This window comes from Chrysemys picta, chromosome 1 (genome assembly GCF_011386835.1).
Source record: "Chrysemys picta bellii isolate R12L10 chromosome 1, ASM1138683v2, whole genome shotgun sequence".
Taxonomy (NCBI): domain Eukaryota; kingdom Metazoa; phylum Chordata; order Testudines; family Emydidae; genus Chrysemys; species Chrysemys picta.
Window position 1 is genome coordinate 323,185,996 of NC_088791.1, and position 27,507 is coordinate 323,213,502.

The following is a 27,507-nucleotide window of genomic DNA, read 5'->3' on the forward strand; positions in this document are numbered from 1 at the left end:
AGATATATTAGTTACTGTACCTCAGTATTTTACTTTGCTTTCAGACAGGGTGTATGGGGTAGTCAGGGAGGGGTAGTACCTCTGATGGGGGAGCAGTCGTACTCCCAGGAGTAGCTCATCCACTTTGGTCCCCACTTGACACCCAGCTCTCACCTGTGGCTCCAAGTAGCTGGCAGCATGCGACAGTGGCCACACACTGGAGACCGTCTCGACTGGTGAGCTAAACCAGGTGAGGGTAGCCGATGAGTATGAGAATCTTGGTGAGTTAGGGCCTGTCTACCCATTGCATGTGAAGGCTGGATCCGGCTGACAGAGGCAACCTGGTTCAACCTGGTTCAATGGTCAGGAAGGCGGTGACAGCAAGCGTTGTGGAACGCTTAAGAGCACGACAAGACACGTAGGTGTCCTGGTCATCCACTGCGCCCTGCCCTATCTCCAGCCGTCTCGACTTCTGTCCTGCCACTGGATACAGATAGGAATTGGGAAGAGTGAGTGACGCTGACGTCGCGCAACTCTCCCTCACTTTAATCCAATTCACGCGCAAGTCTCGACATCATATCATATCATATTACATCATATCAAGTCCTGTGGTGACAGGCGAGCGACGAAGCAGCAGGTGTGGATACACTGGGAGCTGTAGCCGCGGACCTGCACATAGGCAGCTCAGGCATAATGGTTGTTCCTCACTGACCGAAGCAGCAGTGGTGCTCGGCATCTTCTTGAGCGACTGAGCAGCCCTATTCAGGATTGCACTGCTCACCTCCGTAGAATGAGGAGGGGGCTAGAAAAGGTGCCCTAAACATTGCCTGCTTCACCTTACCCTGGCCAGCACACCGCGGCTGGTGTGGATCCCACAAAAGTGGTCAAACAAAAACAAAAACAAAACTTGGAGTGACACCGATCACTGTTGGCACATGGAATGTGTGCAAGTTACTGGACAACATCATGGCAGACAGACCGGAGAGAAGAACAGCACTTGTTGCTAGAGAGCTCGCACGCTACAACATTGACATTGCAGCCCTTAGCGAAACTCGCCTTGCTAATGAAGGACAGCTGTCTGAGTCAGGCGGTGGCTGCAGCACTGATGAGCGTCGCGAATCTGGAGTTGGCTTCGCCATCAAGAATCATCTTGTTCGGAAACTTGCCAGATCCCCCAAAGGTATGAATGACCGGCTCATGACAATGCAGCTTCCGCTTCAAAAAGGAAAACAAGCTACTTTGATCAGCGCATATGCTCCTACAATGACCAACCCAGAGGATGTGAAGGATAAATTCTACAAAGAACTAGATACTCTGCTATTGTCAGTGCACCGCACAGACAAGCTGATTCTAATTGGCGATTTTAACGCAAGAGTCAGATGCGATGCCGCAGCCTGGGAAGGAGTCATCGGGAAAAATGGAGTGGGAAAGTGTAACAGCAATGGCCTGTTACCGCTGAAAACTTGAGCAGCACATGACCTTCTGATCAGCAATACGGTCTTCCGCCTTCCTACCCGTAACAGGACTTCGTGGATGCATCCCTGTTCCAAGCACTGGCATTTGATCGATTATGTCATCATCAGGAGAAGGGACAGACAAGATGTCAGGGTTACAAAAGCTATGTGTGGCGCTGACTGTTGGACGGATCCTAGGCTCATAGTATCCAAAATGAAGCTCCGAATCATGCCGAAGAGATGACCACAAGGCTGTAAGTCTCTCAAAAGGATCAACGTGTCAAAGCTGAAGAACAGCTGCATCACTGAAAATCTAGCGGAAGACCTAGAAAACGAGCTTGCTGATCTTCGTATTGAGGATGACGCTGAGAAAGACTGGTAGCGATTCCGCAACACTGTCCATACAGCTGCATCGAAGGTATTGGGACCCTCCACATGCAGGCGGCAAGACTGGTTTGACGAAAATGATGCAGAAATCCAGGCCTTACTTGCTGAGAAGCACCGCCTGCATCGTGCATGTCAAAATGATCCATCCTCAGCGGCAAAGAAGACCGCCTTTATCAACGCTCGCAGAACAGTAAAGAACTGACTGCGCAAAATGCGGGACTTGTAGCTGAGTGCCAAAGCAGATGAAATACAGGCATATGCGGACAGGAATGACTATAAGCAGTTTTATGAAGCCCTCAACACACTCTATGGTCCACAGTCTTCTGGGAGCTTTCCCCTCCTGAACTCTGATGGTCCTGTGCGCCTTACAGAGAAGACGCAGATTCTCCAGAGATGGGCTGAACACTTTGAAGAAATTCTCAATCGCCCCTCAGTCATCAATGGTAAGCCATTGACAAGATGCCCCAGGTTGCAGTCAATGACTCCATGGATGTTTCACCAGAAGAGGACGAAGTGAAGAAAGCTATCAATCAGCTGTCAAGTGGCAAAGCCCCAGGGTCAGATGCCATACCAGCAGAGGTGTACAAAGTCAGTGGACCCACAAAAGCGTGCTGCTACGGAAACTCACTGAGCTGTTTCAGTCCTTCTGGAAGCAGGGAACCATTCCACAAGAATTTAGAGACGCGTCCATCTTGCACCTCTATAAGAGGAAGGGCAATCGCCAGGTATGCGACAATCACCATGGAATCTTGCTGCTTTCTACAATGGGAAAAGTTCTTGCATGGGTTCTGTTGAACCGATTGATCACTCACCTGGAGAAGGGCTTACTGCCAGAATCACAGTGTGGCTTCCGCAAGGGACGTGGGACTATTGACATGATCTTCGCTGTGCGTCAGCTACAGGAGAAATGTCAAGAGCAGAATCGTGAACTCTACACAACTTTTGTGGACCTCATGAAAGCATTTGACTCTGTCAGGCGCCAGGGCCTGTGGAGGATCATGTCAAAATTTGGCTGTCCAGACAGATTTATACGAATGGTATGTCAATTTCATCATGGTATGATAGCTTGTGTCCTGGATGACGGTGAAACATCTGAGGCCTTCCCAGTCACCAACGGCATCAAGCAAGGGTGTGTTTTAGCACCCACTTTGTTCAGCATGATATTCTCTGCCACTCTGACTGATGCCTTTCAACACTGTACTGAAGGAGTAGGCCTGAAGTATAGAACTGATGGGAAACTATTCAATCTGAGGCAACTGCGTGCCATCACCAAGGTGAAGGAAACTGTACTTCGAGACTTTCTCTTTGCTGATGATTGTGATCTGAATGCTAGTACAGAGCCAGAAATGCAAGCCAGTATAGACAAGTTTTCAACTGCATGCAACAACTTCGGTCTCACCATTAACATCAAGAAGACTGAGGTCATGCACCAGCCAGCTCCCCACGCTGTGTACTCAGAACCGTCCATCACTGTAAATGGACAGAGACTTCAGACAGTGGACCACTTCACGTACCTGGGCAGTACCCTTTCCCGAGCAGTGTCAATCGATGATGAAGTAAACTGCAGAATTGCTAAAGCCAGCTCTGCATTTGGCCAAGTGCGCTCCAACATTTGGGAATGTCGAGGGATCAGCCTACCAACGAAGCTGAAGGTCTATTGAGCAGTGGTGCTTCCAACTCTGCTGTACGCATGCGAGATGTGGACTGTCTATCGGAGTCATGCATGAAGTCTCAATCACTTCCACATTTCCTGTCTACGAAAGCTTCTAAAAATCAGATGGCAGGACAAAGTGCCCGATACTGATGTCCTTACTAGAGCCAGTCTGCCGTCAGTTCACACATTGCTGATGAGAGCCCAGACCAGGTGGGCCGGACATGTCGTGAGAATGTCAGACGAACCCATTCCGAAACAGCTCTTCTACGGAGAACTCACTCAGGGAAAGCGCTTCCATGGAGGACAAAAGAAGCAGTTCAAGGACACACTGAAGACCTCTTTGAAGTCCTTCGAGATCAACACCACCACGTGGGAAACCTTCGCACTGAACCGTCCAGCATGGCACAGCCTCATTCACACAGGCAGTAATACCTCTGAGGCGAGGCATATTGCTGAGGCTGAAAAAAGCGTGAGCTGCACAAGTCCAGAGCTGCTCGTACATCATCGACAGTGCCATTACATGTCTGCCCGACGTGTGACAGGACGTTCCACGCCCGAATCGGACTGATCAGTCATTTTCGGATGCACAGAGCCCGGTCATCGAAAAAATGAGTTGTTGAGGTCTTCATCGATAATGATGGACGAACATCATGCTTTCAGACAGGATAAAGCTTACCTCAGAAATGTATCTACTGACATGTAGTAATTGTTGGCAAATTTTGAATTCAAAATGATGATCACTTTAGGTACCAGAAAAGATATGCCACATGCCTCAACTACTCAGGGTCCTTAAGTACATATTTCCTGCCTTTTGCTGGTTTGCAGGATAGCTATTTTGATCTTTCGGTATTATTTCCGTGCATAAATTCCCTTGTTACTAGAGTTGTATTGGTAAAATGATTGGGTCCCATGAGAAGTCTGAAATAAGCAGAGATCCTTTAGGGTAAGTTTCTTGTCTGGCCTGAACAAAGTCACACATCCCTAACTTGAAAAAAAAACAGCCCAACAAACAAGATGACAAGGAAATGTATTAGAAATGAGGGATTAACACATTATTCAGATTAGAGATTCTAATATTTTGGACCCCTGAATAGTAATATCTGATTAGAAAACTACCATATATACTTGTTCATAAGCCGAATTTTTTTAGTAAAAAAGGGAAGCACCAGAGAAGGGGGTCGGTTTATGAATGGGTATAGAGAGGGAGAGGTGGGACACAGCCCCTCCCCCCAACAGAGGGAGCAAGGAGAGACAGCACAGCCAGCAGAGACAGAAGGGAAGAGGCGGTGCCAGAGGGCTGGTCTACACTGGGGGGGGGGGATCGATCTAAGATACGCAACTTCAGCTACGTGAATAGCGTATCTTAGATCGATCCCCCCCTCCCCCAGTGTAGTATCTTAGATCGATTTACCTGGGGTCCACACGGCGCAGGATCGATGGCCGCGGCTCCCCCGTCGACTCCGCTACCGCCGCTCGCTCCGATGGAGTTCCCGAGTCAACGGGGAGCACGTTTGGGGATCGATATATCGCGTCTTAACGAGACGCAATATATCAATCCCCGATAAATCGATCGCTACCCGCCGATACTGCGGGTAGTCTGGATGTACCCAGAGTCTCTACGCTTCTGGCCAGGCTGCTCTCCCCCCAGAGCAGGCTGTGGCCATGCTGCCGGAGCACGCTGTGGCCGTGCCGCCCGGCCCAGCCCGCAGGAACATGCTGTGGCCGCACCGCCTGGTCTGGCCTGCCGGAGCAGGCTGTGGCCACGCTGCCCAGCCTGCCGGAGCAGCTCCAGCCAGGCCAGAGACATCCTCCCGTGGCCCTCCCCAGATAAGGTGGAAAGGGATGGGATGGGGCGAGTGTGAGGGTCCCGGGCTAGGGGTGGGGTCATGTGGGGGGTGGTCACAGGGGTTACACCCCTGACTCCCAGCTTCTCCCCCCAAAAAAATTTCCCCACCAGTTGCTGTCCCGGCCCATTAGGGTAAGCAGCTGGTGCGCCGGGACAGCTTGCTTACTTAGGTTTACCTCCGTGCCTGCGGACACTCGAGGTAAACAAAGCATCACGGCCCGCCAGCGGCTTATCCTGATGGCCTGGGAGCCAAAGTTTGCCGATCTCTGAATGATAGGGTCGGCTTATGAACGGGTTATAAAAATTTTCCATTTTTATTTATTTATCCAACTTGGTGGGGTTGGCTTATAAACGAACTGGTTTAGGATTGAGTATATATGGTAATATAATCCCATTCCCCGATAAACTCTTTTTTGTTGGTCTTGTAAATAATGGTGAATAAAACTACTTTGTCAAGCCTGACCTTAAAAACCTCTAAGGAAGGAGATTCCACCACCTCCCTAGGTAACTCATTCCAGTGCTTCACCACCCTCCTAGTGAAAAAGTTTTTCCTAATATCCAACTTAGACCTCCCCCCACTGCAACTTGAGACCATTACCCCTTGTTCTGTCATCTGGGACCACTGAGAACAGTCTAGATCCATCCTCTTTGGAACCCCCTTTCAGGTAGTTGAAAGCAGCTATCAAATCTCCCCTCATCCTTCTCTTCTGCAGACTAAACAATCCCAGTTCCCTCAGCCTCTCCTCATAAATCATGTGCTCCAGCCCCCTAATCATTTTTGTTGCCCTCCGCTGGACTCTTTCCAATTTTTCCACATCCTTCTTGTAGTGTGGGGCCCAAAACTGGACACAGTACTCCAGATGAGGCTTCACCGATGTTGAATAGAGGGGAATGATCACGGCCCTTGATCTGCTGGCAATGCTCCTACTTATACAGCCCAAAATGCTATTAGCCTTCTTGGCAACAAGGGCACACTGTTGACTCATATCCAGCTTCTCGTCTACTGTAACCCGTTGGTCCTTTTCTGCAGAACTGCTGCCCAGCCACTCGGTCTATTAGGATTCACTCAAATAATTAAATACAATAGATGAAAAATAATATTTTCAAGATTATTTTAGCAACCTGTCACAGATGATTATGATAATATTAAGGGGATATTTTATCCAACTCTTAGTTGGTGCATATTAAAAAAACTCTTAGTTTTATGTAGACACTTTACATAAAACACAGACTAAAACAATTTACGAGAAATTGAATAAAAATAGAAAGCCAAGCCAATTCTTTCTAACTTCAGAAATCCTCTTAACCTCTCTAACTCTGAGCAAAGACAAAAATGACATATTACTGTGTCACCATCACGGTGCTATGATTATGGGTCAGTTGCAAGCCAGCAATAAAATTTTGCTCTGGATTCCAGGCTGGACCTTGGCAATGGGACACTTTTAGATGAGGAAACAATTTTGTTTAATTAAAAACAGAAACAAGAATCAAAAGTTTGGTTAAGCCATTTCTGAAAATAAAATGTTTATACTAAGAGAAAAAGTGTCTCCTTTCTGCTTATTCTTTATCTCTCATTCACCCCTCTTCTGTTCTGACCATTCACCCATGCTCTTCCCCACATGGTCTCTTTCCCTTTCGCCCTGTATCCCATTCCTTCTCCCATCACCATTACCATCCCTAGTTTCCTTCTTTCTTCTCTCCATTTACCGGGGAACCCCGTGAACCCTCCCTCCTCCCAGCCCCTGAGATTCACACTTTTCTCTCCAGTATTCACCTCCTTGCTCCTCCTTCTGAAAGAGTTCCCCACCTTCATGGTGCCTCCTCTCCACAAATAACCAGGGGAGCTGCTGTTATTGAATGGTGGGGAGAGTGGCTGGAGCCCTCTTCTTCTCTCCCTCCATGTAATCTCTTCTCCCCAGCAGAGGGAAGATGCTGGTGTTGAAGAGCCTATTTTTCCTTTGTGCCAGCTGCCAGGTGAGTTGTCTCCTCCATTGCACTACTCTATTGCTTCTGCTGCCCCCCAGCATAGGAACAGGGTCAAGATGCAGTAGCCACTTGGCCATTAAGGGGAGCTCACGGAAGTCCAACTTCTGTCCCCTCATATCAAGCACAAATTGGGGAAAGACAAAAAGCTTAAAAAGCCCTACAGTGACCTGGCTTTGGGGACAGGTCATGGCCAGCTTAAAACACCTGGCAATTGCTTACAGCCTTACAATTAAAATAACTTGACATGTACTTTTGTTACGACAGCTCAGATTCACACTGATACTTAAAGGGTTTCAAACCTGGTAACCTTGTGGACACACAAGGCCTAATGTTGACTCTGCTCAGATACCAGCTTACCATGACACATTGACTCTGCCCATTTCTCTAAGGCTAAGGAGTCTTTCTGTTTACCGCAATTAAAAACCAATTAGCATTTGCACTGAATATCCTAAAAGTAAACTAAGTTAGCTTATTTTATGGAATCATAGTAGATTTCCAGCTGCTATAGGGTGACTCGCCAAGAAACTCTAATAACTTCTGCATAATGTAACTTGTAAAAGCTATATTTTCATTTTGTTTTATGAGTGTTATATTGTTGGGCAATACAAATGTGACAGTTACAAACTACACTGTAACTTCTGTGCCTAGACTAAGTGAGCTGCTGTGAAATATAGCTGGGGTAAATTAATCCCAGCAGTGAACATGAATTTGTTTTCCAAGTTAAAAGGAATACTTATAGCTAAGAATGAATTACAGTAAAAACAACAGAAATTCCCTTGGGACAGAAGAAATAACAATTTCTGAAACATGAAATTTCAAAAAGGGAAATAACACTGTTCTTTTAACTCTTAAAAAAATCTAAGTTTGCTTCTTTTCTCTTTGATCTGATTTAGTCTGTAGTAAAAGTCAATGAACATTTGAACAAATATTGCTAAATACTGTACTAGATAGATAAAAAGAAACATGAGAGTTTGGCCTTCGCGCACACATCACATCACACAATGATCTCACCAATGTTACCAGCTGGGGACCAGCAAACCACATTTACCAAATAAGGTAAGTTGCATCGTTCCTGAAATTTTTTCCCAGTTAGCTCACTCCGCTTTTCCTATGATTTATACAATAATTACAGAGGTCATTTTTTCAACTCAGATGGAGTAAATCATCAGGCTACCTAATGCAAGGCTGGATTTCTGTAGTCTCTGGAGAGTTCTCCGTTTTATTTAAACTGAGTGTGCACAGAAAAGGAAGAACTGAAATATGTGCAATAAAAACAGAAGAGCAAGTAATATAAATAATCAAGAAGGGCAGTAAGGGACATAGATTGTGTACTGTTGGTTTGGTTACAAACACTAATATTTTATTTCCAAGATCTGTGGGGACTGTTTTTGTTTTTGATTGAGTACCTGCATATTTTTTAAGCACTTACAAAGGATTATTCTTTATTATTGGAGATTCTTGTGATATAAAAAAACCACTTGAACTTTACTCACTGGGTTTATGGTGACACTGAATATAAAATACAGATGTACAGCTTTATAGTGTATATTGGATATAGTTTATCCTCAATAATCTTTCTGATTTGTGCAATTGCATTACCACAATTCTGTCAGAAATCCTCTTCCTAACCCTTATTTTTAACTTTGTGGGCCTATATCTGCTTTAAGGTATACATCCATCTCCCACTGAAGTAATTAAAAAGAAAGAAAAAGAAGAAACTCTAAATACTCAAAACCCTTCCTCACATCCTTTCCTTCCCCACTGAATTCTGACAAAAGCTGATCGCTCATAATGATATGTATTAATACCACCCATTATATAGACGCTAATAATGCTCACATTTGAGCAAGGTGCTACTTCAACAAGGTTCATATTTTAAACTTAACAGGAGTAAAACAATTCAAATTAAAAAGGTCTGATAAAGAAAGAAAATGATACAATATTTAGAACATGTTTTTAAAAGAATATAGGAGCACAAACCAGGTAACTGTGGTCACAAAGACTGATTAACCATTTTCACACCCAGCTACTTGAATTGCGCTTGCAGTTGTGGGAATTGTGCATGAAAACTAGGAGCACAATTTAACCTACCTTTGCATGCCTAATTTCTCAACAACAATAAAAAATCAGACAAAAATCACCTCTAAATATATTGCTTTTTTCTGTTCAATCTATATGGGTTCTTATACACACATCACCGTAGTATCTGAGCAACTTGCAGGAGTGCATTAGCAATGCGACTAACATCTGTCATTTGTGATTTGTTTTCTCTCCCATCTTCTCTTCTCTTATTTTGTTAGGGTTTGGATTTTTTTTTTAAATGTACATGCTGCTGTGAGTTTATGTTAGAAAAAAGCAAGTTCAAAGAAGTGAACCTTTCCTGTTGGAGCACAAGGTGGTGAGGTTTGCGTCTTTGGCACCTTTACCACTATCCAGAGACTTTGAGGGCCCAGTGAAGATTTCAAGTATAAATGAAATCCCTGTGTACAGACATCCTTAGAGTGCTGCGAAACTTTCGTTACAAAAGTCCAAACTGGTTTTCCAGTTTGTTACATATGTAGAGATCACTCCACATTCAGCCAAAGGTTCACTAAAAGTTTGCCAATCTTCTGTGCAAACCTACATTAACTAAAGAGTTTTGTAAGAAACTTGCAGTTTCAACCAATTATTAAGCATTTGGCTTTGGTCAAAAACAAAAACTCAGTGGTTGAACTCAGGTGAACAGAGATTGAGGTAAATGTTCATACCATCTCTGGCAGTGTAATACCACTCAGGCTATGTCTACACTACAGCTTCTCATGACGATGCGCCAAACTGATGGGGGAGAGCTCTCCCGTTGGCTTAACTCCTGCCTCCGAGAGGCGGTAGCTACATTGGCAGAAGAAGCTCTCCCATTGACACAGCACTGTCCGCAGCGGCGCTTAGGTTGGTATAACTTACGTTGCTCAGGGGTGGGGATTATTCACACCCCTGAGCGATGTAAATTATACTGAAGTAAATTGTAGTGGCGACATAGCCTCAGTTTTGCATACCTTTATTACTAACCCATTCCTATTGTACTTTATAGATTTACCATTCTTGTTAGAGGTTCTCAGGCTTTTTTTTTTTTTTTTTTTAGAAGAACATTAAGTGTAATTAATTATCACCTCTTTGTGCTGCTCTCACTCATCTCAATGCCCTTTGCAACTACACCTCTACCTCAATATAACGCTGTCCTCGGGAGCCAAAAAATCTTACTGCGTTATAGGTGAAACTGCGTTATATCGAACTTGCTTTGATCCACTGGAGTGTGCAGCCCCGCCCCCCTGGAGCACTGCTTTACCGCGTTATATCCGAATTCATGTTATATCGGGTCACGTTATATCGGGGTAGAGGTGTATTTCATTTGACAGATCCACCTCATATCAGACCCAATCATACCCTAGACTATGTGGGTGGTCTGAACCACCCAGCACTGAAGCTGACAGTTGAACTCAGGCAAAGCAGAAGAAGAAAAGACAAATATATTTATTTTGGATTTTTCTAAAACAACCAACTAGTAGAGCTCCTGTCTGGTGGCTGAGCCTAAGAGGTGTAAACCCAGGAATCTAATGGTCCAAAAGAAAGGTAACAAGGTCTAATAGATTAGGCACAAGACTGAGTTGGAAGATCTGGGTTCCAGTCTTAACTCAGCCACTAAGTTGCTGTATGGCTTGGGCAAGTCTCTTGACCTCTACATGTCCCTTTCCCCCCAGTTATGAAATGTGGACAAATGCCTATCCAGCAGGAATGCTGTAAGAACTAATTAATGTTTGTAAAGTGCTCTGCCCAGGTAGAGCCCTATACAAAGTGTCTGGTGTTATTGTTAATGGCAACAGCAAACTGGAGTGAGCAATCCCCGAACACAGAAGTATTAATTGTCTACAGAGTCACTGATTGCATATATCTAAAGGGGACAGTGAGTGCTGCACATTGCTCTACAATGACCTCCGCACCCTGACTAAGAAGCCATGTTAATGACCTCTGGATAGAGTCCTGTTTAGTTTCTCCAGACAGAACGCCTGTCAACAACACAGTGAGTCTCTATAGAACAGGCAATCATGTCCCTGAAGCTATGTTATTAGAAAATTAAATAGCAACACGAAGAATCAAACAACTGTCAATGCATGTAGGAATGAAAACTGCTAAAAATATAGAAAGCATTTTCAGATGGCATTACATTCTATTATCTGCAGCATAGTTAAAAACAAATTCCCACGTTCCTCATCTACATAGCAGGACATAGGTGTGGTGAGGAAAGCATGCAGCTGTACACAAAAAAAATATCAAACAGGAGGGAAGAAAACATCATCTTTGTCCACAGAAGTCTGACCACAAGTCCACAGCAGGAATTTGCCCTAAACATGTGCTTAGTTCCTGTACAGAGGGTTCTCCATCGCTCTCCAACACACTCACAGGAGTAATACAGAAAACTTTAAAATATTATCACTTACATTCTCAATTTTTCCTCTTACCATATATATTTTCTCCTCCTGTGACTCTGCTCTGATGCGAAAGAGTGCAATCCCTATTACCTATTTTATAGGCCCACCACGTTATGCTCTTTATACAAGAACTAAACAAAACTAGAATGGGTTCTTCAAACCAAAGCAATATTAAAAATTGAAAGATTTCCCAGATAATCTGTCAGCGAAGTTTTAAATCAAGGGTACAATATTTCAGAAGCAGTACATGTACTCAGGGAGCACTACCAGAACCATGCACCTTATTAACTATTGTACCCTTTAAGACTCTCCAAGGCAACTAATCAGCAGAGTTCTGTGCATTGAGCTGGAAATAGGGCTTTCTAGGTTGAGAGACTACACCTAGGAAACTCCTTTTCTGAATGTACCCCCAGGTTCCCTGGGCTCAATACTGAGCCTTGCTACAGCTCTTTATGCTGCTCTGCCAACTTTATAGCTGTCTTAAACCACTGACTAGAGATTCTCCATATAGAAGAAATATCTGGACACCGTAACCCAGAGGGGGGCAGAGGCCGAAGGAGACATGGCCAAAGTACACTGAGCTCTGAGAATCCGCAGTGCCCCTTTGTGACCACTACATCCAGAGCACAGTATAGAATAGCCCCAAGGTGGTTCTAAACTATACCAAGGATTGAACAAGACCTTGGCTGCTCTTAGAATGAGGGAGCCACAACCAGCTGCTTTGCCATTCTCCACCTCTGCTGCGCCCAGAGGAGACACAGACCCCTTTGCAAGGAGTTGGGGGTGAGTCAGTTCATCTGACTGTTTCTCCTCCCATTTTAAAACCAGTCTTTTTTGGTTTCTCCTTTCTTTCATCCGTTTTGTTTATCTAATATTTAAGTTTTTACAGTGTTCCAGATGCACAAAATTATTATTACTGATGTTTACTATGGCAGTGCTTAAGGGACAGCCAAGAACAGGGCCCCATTGTGCTGGGCCTTGTAATAACACCGTAGTAAACAGTCCCTACCCACAAAGAGCTTGCTCTCTAACTAGACATTATAGACACAAGGTGGGGGAGGGATGTAACACACAAGCAGAAAACATCACGTTATTTCCATACTTGTAGGGGGGGAGAGGGGTGATATTGGATTTACTTAGGAGGGATTAAGGAAAATGGAAAGAAAAGGGAAGGGAAGTAGGGTGAGAGGACAGGACAGGGGAGAAGAGGGTAAAAGTGGCAGGTGGGGAGTGAAGCTGAGGTGAACAGACTATGATGGAGGGGGAGGGAGAGGACTGAAGCAAACAGCCAATGAGTATAGGACAGACAAAACTGTAAAAAGTTCTCTCATGGTTCCTGCTTTCACTGCTTCTTCAGCTGCTAGAACAGGAACATTGGAGATGTTCACAATGCATGTTAGAATGACTCTGGGCTAGTAAAAAAATGAGTGTCTGCAATTATTTCTCAGTTACTTTTTGGTTTTCCATATGGGATTGAATTAAACCTAAATACAGAAAATAAAGGCAACTAAGGGATATGGCAGATTTGCTGCAAAACTAAAGGTTCCGTTAGTGCCTGAGGTATGCAATATAGCCAGAAGCTTAAAATGTCTCTTCTAAAATGTTCCATTCCTCTGAAGCAAAGAACTAAGTCCAATCTATCAATACACAAATACACTGAGAACAATGGTATCATTACTTTAAAATGTTTGTAATCTAACAATCAACATAGCGTGAACTTCAAGCAAATATAAAATAAATAAGAATTGGTTCCTTACTTTTGCTGCACCTATTTGTTCCTTACGAAACTTTTCCAGTGGTGCTATTAACACATCATTGGCATTCTGGATCTGAAATGTCAAACATAAATATTAAAATATGTCTCTTTTCATATATAGTATATAAAGAAAGTTGGGAGCGACAGTACAACTTCAGGAAATCTCACTTTGCTAATCTACAAACCTGATAAAAACCCAGGTTTCATCACAGTTGTCAATGAAGGTTTAACAGAGTGCAGATAAGGCTCCAGTTACAAATGCTTCTTTGCTTTTATAAAGTATACTACACAACATTTCCCAATGTATTATGAGCATCATCATAAATAATTAAAACTTAATTATATTTGTCAATATAAAATAAATAAAAAGTACTCATGCTGGATACATAGGAATCCTGGTATTTGTTTTCCCTGAAATTTAGAGTTTACAATCTAATTTCAGACAAGATGCAACAACAGGAAGTAAAACAATCTGGCAGAATTGGGGAGAAGACAAAGGTAACAGTGTTAGGAACATGATTACACAGACTAGTTATGTGCACAAATGGATAGCTTAGTCATTTCAGCAATCCCCTCTGATCATCTAGCCACGCCAGTTAAGGGAATAATCCAAAAGAAAAGCTGAAAAAAGTTACAAAATATATAAAATTGGCAACTATCATGTTTATTTTTTATTAATAAACTGAAAAATAGCTATGGGGTAATTTTATCCTCTTACACTTAACCTGAAAGCCCTAATTATGTGATAGCTTTCATTTTTTCCATTGTTTGTTTGTTCACTTAGAACAGGGGTTCCCAAACTTGGTTCACGGCTTGTTCAGGGTAAGCCCCTGGCGGGCCACGAGATGCTTTGTTTACCTGAGCGTCCACAGGTATGGCTGTGCGCAGCTCCCAGTGGCCGCGCTTCGCCGTTCCTGGCCAATGGGAGCTGCGGCAAGCGGTGGCTGTTGAAAAACATAACAACTGACACCACTGCTGACAGTGTTCATGACAAAGACTAAATAGTAAAATCTAGCATGTGGTAGAATGTCCTGCAGACATGACAAAAAATAATAGAAGTATGGCCAACAAAACTAGAAGTCTCGAGAACCAGACCTCACCTGAATACACTTGGCCTTGTACCTCTATGCCAGAGTGACTCCACTGAGCTTTTATTGAATTAAATATGACAGTTAGTACTATAAAGTATTTCTTGTCTTATTAATTTTGATATTGAATTAAATGTTATGCTGTTCCCTAAACTGTCATTATTCATTGACATTCTGATTTATTATTTGTATTTAAGGTAGCAACTAGAGACCTGAACTGAGATTGGGGCCTTTATGTGCTAGGCACTATGCAAACACACAGTCAGAGAGACCAAGTCCCAAAGAGCTTGCATTCTAAATAGGACAGGCAAGGGCAAAGAGGCAAACAGAGCTGAAGTGACTTGCCCAAGTTCACATGGCAGGTCTCTGCCACAGCCAGGAATAGAACCAAGGCCTCATAAAGCCCAGTTCAGAGACACACCTGCATTGAATAAGTTTGTGAGGAGGAAGCTAGATGTTTTGACAGCTGGTTGGACATGGCCGAAGCATTTAGCATCTATAAAAGCAAGGGAGATTGTTTTAATGTTTGGCACAAGAGGGACTCTTGAGATCTTGGGCACTACAGAATGGATGTCTCTCTTTTTCCCCATCTCCCACGAGGAAAGAAATTGAGATTTTTGGTGGACTTGAATTCCTACTGTCTTACAACCACTTGCCACATTTCCCAGTGTACCAATATCCGTTGCAGCATCCAACAACTATACTCATATAAGATGAATGCTTCTCTTTATAACCATCAGTAAAAAAGTTAATATTGATATAAATAATCACTATTTGTCTTCAGCGTTAACACCACACTGAGCTGAAAGAGGCTGTTCACAACACTCAGAGTTGTCACTTTCATGTGCCTTGCGTGCAAACTCTGGAGACCACTCGAAGCAGTTCATATTTTAACGGCTTTCTTCACAACTTTCAAATGAGAGACACTTACTTTTTGCTGTTAACTGACAGTTTAACTTATGAAGCACAAATCATCTGCTGCAAATTCCGTTGCTGTGAAATCTCAGAATACAAAATGATCCCTACTCTAGACATCGTGAAAGAGCTAGTTTATATACAATCATAAGGCATTATAAGGAGATGCCAAGGAACAAGGGTTCCAGTACCATCAGAACCACTGTACTTTGTACACAAGGGAATTTAGAATTAGGAATTGGCAATGGATATAGTCAGAAATTAAAAGAATATGTTCATTTAAATAACTAGAAATTTCCTGGTCTAAGTCAAGATACACAGACAGAATGCTGCACATTAGTCCCAGTAAAGAATGCTTCTGATGACAGAGCACTGATGTGGCAATCCTCTTCCTGGCAAAACTATGCATTAGACAAGCCAGGAAGGAGTATTTATTTTGGGAAGAGAAGCCTGCCAATAAACTATTGGAGAGAATCCTGGCAGATGCAATTCAACAGACCTCATTACAGGATTCAGGCTGCTCAGCTGTGTAATGACTCCCTCTCTATCTTCATTGGACTTTGCTGGCCTAGCTTTGATAAACCATAAATATGGTAGAACTGGTAGAACTTCTTCCTGGCATATTTATTTTCTTTTCATTACTGGTTCGTATCACTGGAATTACATTATACACCTCTACCCCGATATAACGCTGTCCTCGGGAGCCAAAAAATCTTACCGCGTTATAGGTGAAACCGTGTTATATTGAACTTGCTTTGATCCGCCGGAGTGCGCAGCCCCGCGCCCCACCCCCCGCCCCTGGAGAGCTGCTTTACCGCGTTATATCCGAATTCGTGTTATATCGGATCGTGTTATATCGGGGTAGAGGTGTATTATAGTTGGCTTGTTTTGGCATCTCATTTGTTGATATTTTTTGGCTAAAATAATCTGTTGCATGACTGAGTACTGGATAATCTTTACGATAACCCTCCAAAATGTGTCACTTTGCAATACTAATGCATATACACCTCTACCCCGATATAATGCGACCCGATATAACACCAATTCGGATATAATGCCGTAAAGCAGCGCTCCGGGGGGCGGGGCTGTGCACTCCGGTGGATCAAAGCACGTTGGATATAACACGGTTTCACCTATAACGCAGTAAGATTTTTTGGCTCCCGAGGACAGCGTTATATAGAGGTAGAAGTGTATATGATATGATTTTTACAAGTAAGGCTCTGGACCTTTCTTTGAACTTTCCTTTACTGAGTGGCCAAGATAGTAAGATAGTATATCTGTGGTCCAAGTGTAGTATAGTATAGTATAGTATATATATATATATATATATATACACACACACACACTATATTATACTATAATAAGAGAGAGAGAGAAAAAGATAATTGAGAGTGTGGAGAAAATAATAATATTCTTACATCACCATCTATCTCAAACTGTTGAAATCATTAATTATATCTTCTCACTGATGGTGAAAATCAATAGGAAGTGCTTTGAGCATCTAAGATTTATTCAGAGAATGTTTTTAAAAGGATTTTTCAAGTAATAATCGCTCACTTTGTAGAATGAAGCTAGATTTCCCTTTCTGAATTTAAAAACAAATTCTAAAACTAATGGGCATCATTACTCTTGTCCAATGCACTTTGTACTAATTATTACTGTACTGATTTGGATGACCTATCACTGTAACAGCTACTTCTAAAAGCTATATATATAGATGTATGTATACATTAATAGAAGGAATAACACCAAAGGAATAAACTCTTCCATAAATCTGAGATTCTGAGTACAGCATCTTGAAAAAAAACTAAATTAACAAATTAAAACTGTAAAGTCAATAATTATTTGCATGTATATAATGCTTTTCATTCAAGGCTGTCGATGAAATTTGCAAACAATTAATTCAATACCCTTACAAGAAAGGTACAGTCAATATATCCATCTAGGAACACAAGAATTTGTAGATCAAGTGACCCATCAAGTCCACTATCCAATCTCTGATTATGTCCAGTACTGCATGCTTCACAGAAAGAAGCAAAGAATACTGTAGTGGATAGTTATGGAATAACTTGTCCTTAGAGACCGTTCTTACTGAACCCTCAGCTGTAGGTTGTTTTATGCTCTGAAACAAGGTTTCTGGGCAGACAGAGGCATTTGACCAAGGTCAAACAGTACATAATTTGCATAGGCAGAAACAGAATCCAGGGGTGAAATAGCTGGCCCCGCTGAAGTCAATGGCAAAACTCTGGTGGAGTATAATGGCAGCAAGGGTTTCATAGATTCCAAGGCAGAAGGGACTTCGTGATCTAGCCTGACCTTCTGAATAACACAGGCCATAAAACTAAGCGCCTAACTTCTGGTCTGCCCAACAACTAGGTAGTAACTCTTTCCACCTACTGATCCGCTCCAAAAATTTATAATGATCAAAAAGGATTGCAAGTTTTGTATCATTTAAGGTTTTCAATGTACCAGTTTAATAGAGCATCTCACTTCCTGCAAAACTCATGTTCCCTTGCTTGCTCAGTTACTGTGCCGAGATTGAGATAAAAGAAATGCAAAACAGTGGGATAATGTCAATAAGGCTATAATAGTTTGCTGTAAATAGCAATATCAGAACTCCTCATTGTGTTAAAAAAAAACAGACATCTTTTCCCTAAAAGCATTTTTTAAAATTAGAAGCTCCTTTTAAGAAGTTTTAAAAGCTTTTTTGATCAATTATTGATTGGCCCTTGAGTGCTGTACGTTCATTCCCTGTTATTACTTAATGATAGCTCCCCTAACCCAGATCAAACAATATAATTTGTTTTGTGTTCTGTGGCATAAGCACAGTACCAATTTAGATGAGAGAAGGCAATTTCACAGTAACTTAAGGTACAATAGGCAGAGATAATAGGGAAACGATACTCTGACAAAGTTTGAGACTTGTATTAGATCTTGTACCAAAAAAAGGGATGAAAATTTTACCAAAAAACAACCAACATTTCTTTAATATTTTCGACTAGCTCTAGTTAGCAGGATAGGTAAAAGTATATAAAAACATGTAATCATAGTTATTCTGGTAGGTCACGCATATAGTTAAGGTTACTGAGCTTTTCTATTCCAACCCTTTCTTTTCAAGTATCAAAGGAGTAGCCGTGTTAGTCTGGATCTGTAAAAGCAGCAAAGAGTCCTGTGGCACCTTATAGACTAACAGACGTATTGGAGCATGAGCTTTCGTGGGTGAATACCCACTTCTTCCGATGCATGGAGTATTCACCCACGAAAGCTAATGCTCTAATATGTGTTAGTCAATAAAGTGCCACAGGACGCTTTGCGCCTTTCTTTTCAGTTGTTCATAATTTTTCAAAACTTCAGATCAGAAACCCTTTAGGTAAAGGATACTTTCTTTTTCAGACACACATGAACACGCGCACACACACACACACACACACACACACACACACACACACACACACACACACACACTATTTATTAGAAACTAGTTATTGCAATCCTGTTGATATTCTTCTGTTTTACATATTAAATATCATTCTATAAATGATGGTCATGACTCCATAGATGAGTTTTGCACTTTAAGGAAGGATTCAATCACTTTTATCATGCATGAAGAATACAGTGTATCCTCCCCAAAATTACAGCACTGATTACAGAATTAATCTTCTGAGAATTTATTTAAATTACTTTTTATTTACAATGAATGACAGTAACAAAATAATGCAGACCCTTAACACTTCCTATATTTTTAAACGCACTGAATCGTGTTGCATATGCTACATGTCATGGTTGCAGAACTAGCTGCACCTCTATCCCCTTCCACATCCTTCTGAGTGTACGCCCTCAGATGTTAGGCCTCGTGCTTTTTCTTCTCCTTCTCTTAGACCAGGCCCTGAACTACACTATCCTGGCCCAGGTTCTTAAAACACTCTATGGGGTGCAGAGAGAGAGAGAGAGATAGTCTTTTTAAACAGTTGGCGTTCTTTTGTTCTTATCAGTTCCCGGGTTTTGGCCCTGCATGTCAAAACCAGCCCAGTAGGCTTAGCAGGAGGTTAAGCCAGATTCCTCAGAACCAAAGGTTGGGCTACTGTCCCCTAACAACCTTAGTATTAGCTGAGGGGTGGTTTATCTTGAGCTATTCTTTTGTCCTTCCTGCTTGTTCCCCCTCATATAGCTTGCTATTAAATGAAACCAATATATTCATACAGTAAGTATTCCAATAACCAGGTCAACCTACAGTATTCATAAATTACAGAGCAGTGCTACGTCCATTACACTGTATTTGAATACCTTTTAGGATTAATTATTTTTTTTTGTCATTGTTCTTCATGACTGAAGTTTCTCCATCAGGAACAATGAGGGGAAAAATTGAACCTTAACTTTGAACGTCCTGGGTTTATCATGCTCCAGTACATCTTTCTTGTAATGCATTTTACCATAATTACCGATATACATACTTTAAATCCTTAATACCATTTTAACTTAATTTTTGCCTGGGAACACGTACACATGATATATACATACATATATGAATGGCAGAAGATATTAAGAATGTTTCAGGGACTTGTTTTTTATTGAGGAGGGATACAAAAAGTAGTCTCTATCTGTAAACTCGGAAGTCCAATTGTATATGTCTAAAAATTATTTAAAATAGCATTTCAATATATTAAAATAACATGCCCTATGTTTTGACTCCTACTAGGGTTTTTAAATGAGTGATTTGTGAAGTCACATATGTTTTACACTGGTGAAAGAGTTAAAACTGATGAAATGAAAGTTTTAATATGTGTTAGATAAAACTGATCTGATTCTACGTTTAATTTGAACTGGTTTTAAATAAAGACAGTATGCTCTTGTGCTACAAAAAATAAGAGTATACTGAATGGAATGTTCCCCGAACCTCTCCCCAAGCTCCAAGCCCCTTCCTCAGCCCTGATCCCCCTCCTGCTCTCCAAACCACTCAATCTCAGCCCAGAGCACCCTCCTGTACCCCAAATCTCTCATCCCTAGCCCCACCCAGAGCCCGCACCACCAGCTGGAACCTGCACCCCTTCCTGCACCCCTGCCCCAGCCCTGATCCCCCTCCTGCCCTACGAACCCCTCAGTCCCAGCCCAGAGCACTCTCCTACACCCCAAACTCCTCATCCCCAGCCCCACCCCAGAGCCCGCACCCCCAACCAGAGCCGTCACCCCCTCCCACACCCCAACCCCAATTTTGTGAGTATTCATGGCCCGCCATACAATTTCTATTCCCCGATGTAGCCCTCAAGCCAAAAAGTTTGCCCACCCCTGCCATATAGGATGGGGCAGGGAATTTTTTTTTTTTTTTTAAAGGAAGCCTGTTGGCACATTTCTGTTTAAACACAATCTCAATATCTGATTTGTTTTAAATTAATTACTTTACTTTAACTAACGAGGTATCTGCCCTGAGCTACTGATATTTGAAAAACATGCAAAAATTAGGTTGCAAATGGGCTACAATACGTCATTTGGGCCTTTGGTGGAGCAGCATGCACTCGGTCGTGTAGCCAAGGGTAAATGCGGGTAAACGGAGTTGACCTACTTCTCATTTGGGGAATATGGATTTTACCTACTTCTTATTAGGGGAATATAAGTTTAGTTTAGGTTCGTTTACCCACTGTTGTTTTTTTTAACCACCACACCATTGCATAAAACCATTTTCTTTTTGAAGTTAAGAGTTGTCTTAATTGTGTAGTACTCCAGGGGGCAAATTGAAAAGATAATGGAGTAAAAAAGGCCTGGAAACAAATTTAATGAAAGCTGTTAAAGCCCTTCTCTCCCTGTGTCCTTTCCTGGTATAACTGTAAAGTGTAATATGCATTAGTTCTATAAGGAATATAAATGACTGTCTTTAACAGAGATGGAGTCAAGGTACTTATCATCTATCCAATATTTTAAGAGCTTGTAAATCTTTGAAGTAGCTAATGTCAAAGATGAGAAATCTGTCTATCTTTCTGCAGGCCAGTGGCCTCAGGCTGATCTCCAGTTAATTGTGATTATGTCAGTCTAAAGTCAGTAACTTTTACTTACAAACTTAAGCTACTTTTTCTATGTGGGTGGACACATGCACCTATGCAGAGCTCCACTGATGCTGATGGGTGTGCACCCTGGTGGAACAAATTGCAGGATCAAGGTCTTAGGCCTGGTCTACACTGGGGAGGAGGGGTTGTAGTATCGCAACTTCAGCGACGTACTTAGATTGACTTACCGTGGTGTCTTCACCACAGTGAGTCGACTGCTGCTGCTCCCCCGTCGACTCTGCCTACGCCTCTCGCCGAGCTGGAGTACAGGAGTTGACGGGAGAGTGCTCGGGGTGTGTGTGTCAATTTATTGTGTCTAGTCTAGAGGCGATAAATCAATCCCCGCTGGATCGATCGCTGCCCACCGATACGGCCGGTAGTGAAGACATACCCTTAGGGTCTCAATCCTGCTTCTATTAAGTTGAATGGCCAAACTCCCATTGACTTCAACAGGAATAGAAGCAGGTCCGAAGTTAACTCTGTACCATATATAGATTTAAGGGTGTATGACCACTCACTTTTATTTAGGACTGATAGAGGACACGGGAGGGGGTACTATCATCCCTTGAATAAATGCGTTAATAGGAAATAGTTAATACTAATAAAACTATCTTACATTTATTTGAAGATTTTCGTCATAAACAAGAGGCTGGCCCTACAAGCTGAGTGCCTCCTGTAACTTCAGTGGGACTACTCCTGTGTAAGTTATACATGTTTGCAAGTCTGGACCCTAACCAGGCAAAACAGATGAAAGGTGGGAGAAATAAGATGTTCTTATCCCCATTTGGCAGACAAACTGAGACAGAGAAAGACTGAAAGACTTGCCCAAGGGCACACAAAAATCTGGCAGAGCAGGGAACTGAGCCCAAGTTATCTCAGTTCCAATAAAATGCCTTGACCACAAAACCAACCTTCTTGTGCTTGCTTCACGTTTAACAAAAGAACTCTCATTTTTTCTGAAATATGCTGCATCACATTGCATTAAATTGTCCACTTCCTCTACGAAAGAAGAAATCTTCACATTAAATTGGGGACTTCAAAACAGAGATTTCCAAAACATGAGTTTAATGACTCGTGTGTCCTGAATTATGACAAAATATTCACTTGCTTCATGTTGATTTGAGAATTCTAGAAAAGTTCAATTAAAATGCGTTCATCAGACAAAGCCATATATTTCTATAAACAATATTCTCGTTAACAAAAATTCTTGTCCCCTAGAATGTATGGCTGTGCCAGAAAACCAATTTAATAATTGCCAAGTTTTTTTTCCAACTAAACAACGTTTTAATCAGTCAGGGAAGAATCATCTTTCTGCTAGCTTGCACTGTGTGAACAGCTATTCAGCAATACAACTTTAAATTAATGTGCTTGGGGAAATAAAAACAGTGGATTAACATGCAAGCTTTTGATGCCTAATAAAATTATGCACAAGCTGGTTATCACTAAAATGCTGCACTCGTATAGGTATATATTTTAGTCTATATTTTTTGCCTTAAAAGTTACAGAAAATCATTATAACTAGGGCAGAAAACTAATTTTACATCATTCAATGGTTCTATAAATATATTACATATTTTTCAGAGACTTTAAAAGTGAAAAATTGTATACTTGTCAAATTGTTACAAACAGCATATACATATATCCAAACTTTATCATAAGCGCTCTCATGGCTGCAAACAGATAACATCAAGCAATATATCCTTAATATATATCTTGTTTAGGCTTCTGGAAAATGTCTATAAATATTACCCTACATTTCAGCTATTTTGAGTAGCAGAGAAATTCAGATGATGTTGAAGTATGTTTAGAAGATAAACAACATTTTAACCATGGGTTAAATACGACAGAAGGTCAAACACTTCAATATACTAAACGTAGCACAATATTAAGTTTCCTGTCACTCGCTTTTTGCTATTTCAAGTGTTTTTTATAAATTGCCACAAGAGAGTGCTCATAAATCACACACACATCAGGGCTAAAAATGTTTATAAATGGCTCAAAGAACAATTTTTCCAGTACATTTTTTCCAAGTGAATATTCATTTTAATTTTCCATCCACCATGGCTTTTAAAGTGGCGTTGAAATAAAATATTGGATGTTTTAGTTTCTTACATTAAACAAAATAAAAAACATGTTATGGCTACAATGTTAAAAATTGCAAAGAGTTAAGAAATGCAAGAGATAATGTGCCTTCATTGCCATTAACTAGCTATGTTACATAATATAATGGAGCAGGCCAGATATGCATGTTTGATTTTACCAAATAAACAGTAATATATAAAGTACATTTAACCAGAAAAACAGGAAACAAAAACACATTTATGCATTGAGTTCAAGTCAATGTTGCCATTAGAATATTAACTTTTCCATTTCTTGCCTTTGTAATTTCAGCAGTGCAATCCTAACTTTAAGTATATGCCTTTCTTAATTGCTTTCCTGAACAAGGCCACATCTAGATTGGAAACTTTTTTTGGAAAAACTTTAATTTTGGAGGGATAAACTGCCTTGCATCCATATAAAAAACCTGTGTTCTAATTATCTGACGGCTTATCCTGCAATAATTAATCCACTTTGGAAAGTTAAATGCCATATATTAGCCTGTTCATTTATAAGCCAACCCCCCAAGATGCATAGGTAAAAATAGCAAAAACTGTATGACCCTTTCATAAGCCGACCCTATATTTCAGGGGTTGGCAAACTCCTGGCCCGTTAGGGTAAGCCGCTAGCGGGCCTGTACGTTTTGTTTACTTGGAGCATTCACAGGCACGGAGCCCCTCAGCTCCCAGTGGCTACGGTTTGCCGTTCCCAGCCAATGAGAGCTGCGGGAAGTGGTGCCAGGCAGCATGTGCACCTCTATGCTGCCTGACAGCAATTTGAAAATGGTGCTGGCTTGCCAAAAGAAGATGAATTATGGTATGCCAGGAAAGGAATCGTGCCAAATGTTTAGTTTGTTCTTAAGTCCCAGAATTCTATTAGGCACCCCAGAATGCACCTTGAGAAAAATCCCAGAATGCAGAGAGCTTAGCAGTGGAACATTGCACCATGGGATATCTGCCCATGCACAGAATACTGTACAGTCATCTCGAAAAAGTGCAGAACTGTGTGGAGCAATGATTCACAAAGGAAGTAGTTTAAGCCAGCATTAAAAAAGCAATGTGGAGACACTATTTCACTATACTGTAGTTATAGAAATTAAATGAAGGAGACACTAGACAATCAGTAGAACATAGGTTTAACAAGAGTAAATTAAGCAAACATTTATAAAAGCTCACAATGATGCATTAAATTATTGGTTAATACTATAATGCAAAGTTACGCTCAGAGAAGTGTAAGGCACTCCTCATTTCCAGCTGACCAGCTGAGCTACAAGTGAGTTAATAATCTCAGAATTACTGAGAATAAATTCCTGAACTACAGAAACAAATGAATATGGATAATGAACTACATACTATATACTTTTTAAAATACTCTGTTTAATATATTTTTAGAAAATTCTCTGAAGAGAGATTAAAGCAAGGCCATTTCAAAACTGGGATGTGGTTAGACGCAAGAATATAGCCCATGTCTTAAGCACCAAATGAAAACATAATATTGTGCCTTCCTACTTCCTTTTATTTGTTAAATTACCAGCATGGTTATTACAATATCACCATCTGGAGCATGTGTGGAGAACTCAGATTGAAATTGAAGAAATATGGCATTAGGTTATTTGTCTGATCTAAACTGTAATGTATGTCAACAGCCAGTTCTGATACATGATGTCACCTCCCTTTAAAATGAGGCTTCGTGAAGTAGAAATAAGTGTTGTGCTCTCCACCACATATTCCATTACAAATATATTTAATTATTTCTACCGAATATATTTTCTGTCATCAGCTCATGTTCGGAAACTGTATTCACCACCAGGTTTTAAAACGTGGTGGCCAGCTGAATGTCTGACAAAGACAGGAGTGATCCTTTATTTTAAAAGGAACCCACAGTAAGCTCTGAGCATGCACAACACTTAAATAGGCATAAGAACATAAGAAAATGCATACAAAATGGAAACAAAATTCAAAATTAGTAATCCTCCAAAAAAACACGACCTACTACCACTCAAACCTACTAATTCAGCTCTCTTTCCCAGAAAAGACCTAGACATTGCTGTGTGACCTGAAGGTCAACAAAGGCAGGTTCTCATGTACCAACAATAGAAACCCACTCCCGAGACACACAAAGTATTCTAGGAGCTTTACAGAACATAGCCCTCTGGTACAAAGTGTGGACAATCTTAGGATGTTGGCCACTTCCTATCGTAAGTAGTGCTTATTACAATGAGTAGTCTCATGGAATTTCTCAACTCTTCATGAGTCGTAAGTACTAACCATTGTGGCAAATTGCAGAATTGGACTCTAATTTCAGATAACACAACGAGAAATGTGACAGAAAAGGGATGGGAAGGGGACACAGGTGATAGCAAGCAGATCAAGTGGCTACCATAGGATAGTTATGCATGCATCTTTATGATCTACATAACAACACAACCATTAAGTTAGAGTATAATAAGACTAAATAATTAGCAGGTAGGCTTGTAGATGTGGTGGCAAGGAGAGGCTAAAAAGGCTGTGAAGTGGGAAGAGTTGCAAAACTTCCATCTTCTTTCTTTTTTAAAGAAAGGAAATAGGAAGAAGTGATATTTTAGCATATCTGGATAATACATTTTAGTTGCATGTTCATTTAGTATTTCTTTTTAATATGATTTCCTCTTAACTATCTTGTTCACTCTCATTGCATTCATTGCTTGTGATGTCTCTGGAGGAGAAAGCTAAATATTCACTCCATCTGTTTTAAATTCTGCATTTGGGAATTTCCAGTAAGCTTAAAACAGTCTTTGTTGGCTTATAAATATTTAAAGAGAAAATATCATTACACTTAAACTCCCAGAATTGCAGTTATTTTACAATAATTAAGTTTTAATGTTTGAATGCTAATCTATTTCAGTCATAATTGCAGAATTTTTGGGTAGTGCCAGATCACTAATATTTGAAGTGTAATTTTAAACACCATCAAATCTTAACCTGCTCATTCAATTATTTACTACTGTTTGTATCCAGAGCAGAATTTGCATCCATTATAATCACAATCTAAGTGCATCAGTATTTGACAAGCCAAATGAACTGTTAAGGATATTTTGATAGCTGATGCTTAAAACTGTCCTGCTGAACTGGAGAAAAGCTGCTAAGTACATTTTATCAGTCATTTCAGCTAGCAGTAAGTTAGAGGTTACAAATCTTGCATGTATCCAGTGAGAAAGTTATTTCTGATAACACACGGTAGCGATGAGCTGTCTGGTTGATAGGTTTTATTGGCAACCTTAAAAATTATTTACACCACTTAATGCAGTGTCATCTGTATGGTAAAAGCAGATCTGTCCTTGGAAGGATACCATAAATCCTTTCTGCACTGTGACTTGCTATCCTGGAAACACTTTCATGTTAATTCTACTTTACGTTTAAGTACACCACAACAATTGCTGAAAGAAGATAGTTCATATTCAGTATTTATGAAAAGTTAGATACTCTACCATTTATTCCATTGTTTACTCCACTAAATGTTTTTAAAGGATTGTTAGATTTCATTTTACCAGAGTTTGCTGCCAGAAGATTAAAGTGAAGAAACAGATACTGTATCTCAAAACTTTGATCACTTGGAGGTCAAAAGTTACTTTTCCTTCCATCCTCCTATTCAATGGGATTGGATGAACTCAAGCTATGACTGGAAAAATAAATGTAGATGCGGACTTTTTTTATATATTTTCTAAAACCATTGTATCTAAAAAGTCCCCAATATGATCATTAAAAATCAAAATCGAGCACAAAGCAGTATACATTTCAAACAAGATTCTCTTCAAATTGATTTATAGTATTTATAGTACACAGGATATTACATTATGAATTCAGTTTTT

The 27,507-nt window shown here is 41.0% G+C and overlaps 1 protein-coding gene across 4 annotated transcripts in view; it reads right to left on the reverse strand.

The window, feature by feature from the left end:
- ARHGAP42 (Rho GTPase activating protein 42) overlaps nucleotides 1-27,507 on the reverse strand; it is a 276,290-nt gene that overhangs the window by 106,026 nt on the left and 142,757 nt on the right. For all 4 annotated transcript variants that reach the window (XM_008178638.4, XM_042854667.2, XM_042854683.2 and 1 more), the window contains exon 4: nucleotides 13,527-13,598. In XM_008178638.4, the coding sequence (XP_008176860.1) occupies nucleotides 13,527-13,598 (72 nt within the window). The remainder of the gene's footprint in view (nucleotides 1-13,526; nucleotides 13,599-27,507) is intronic.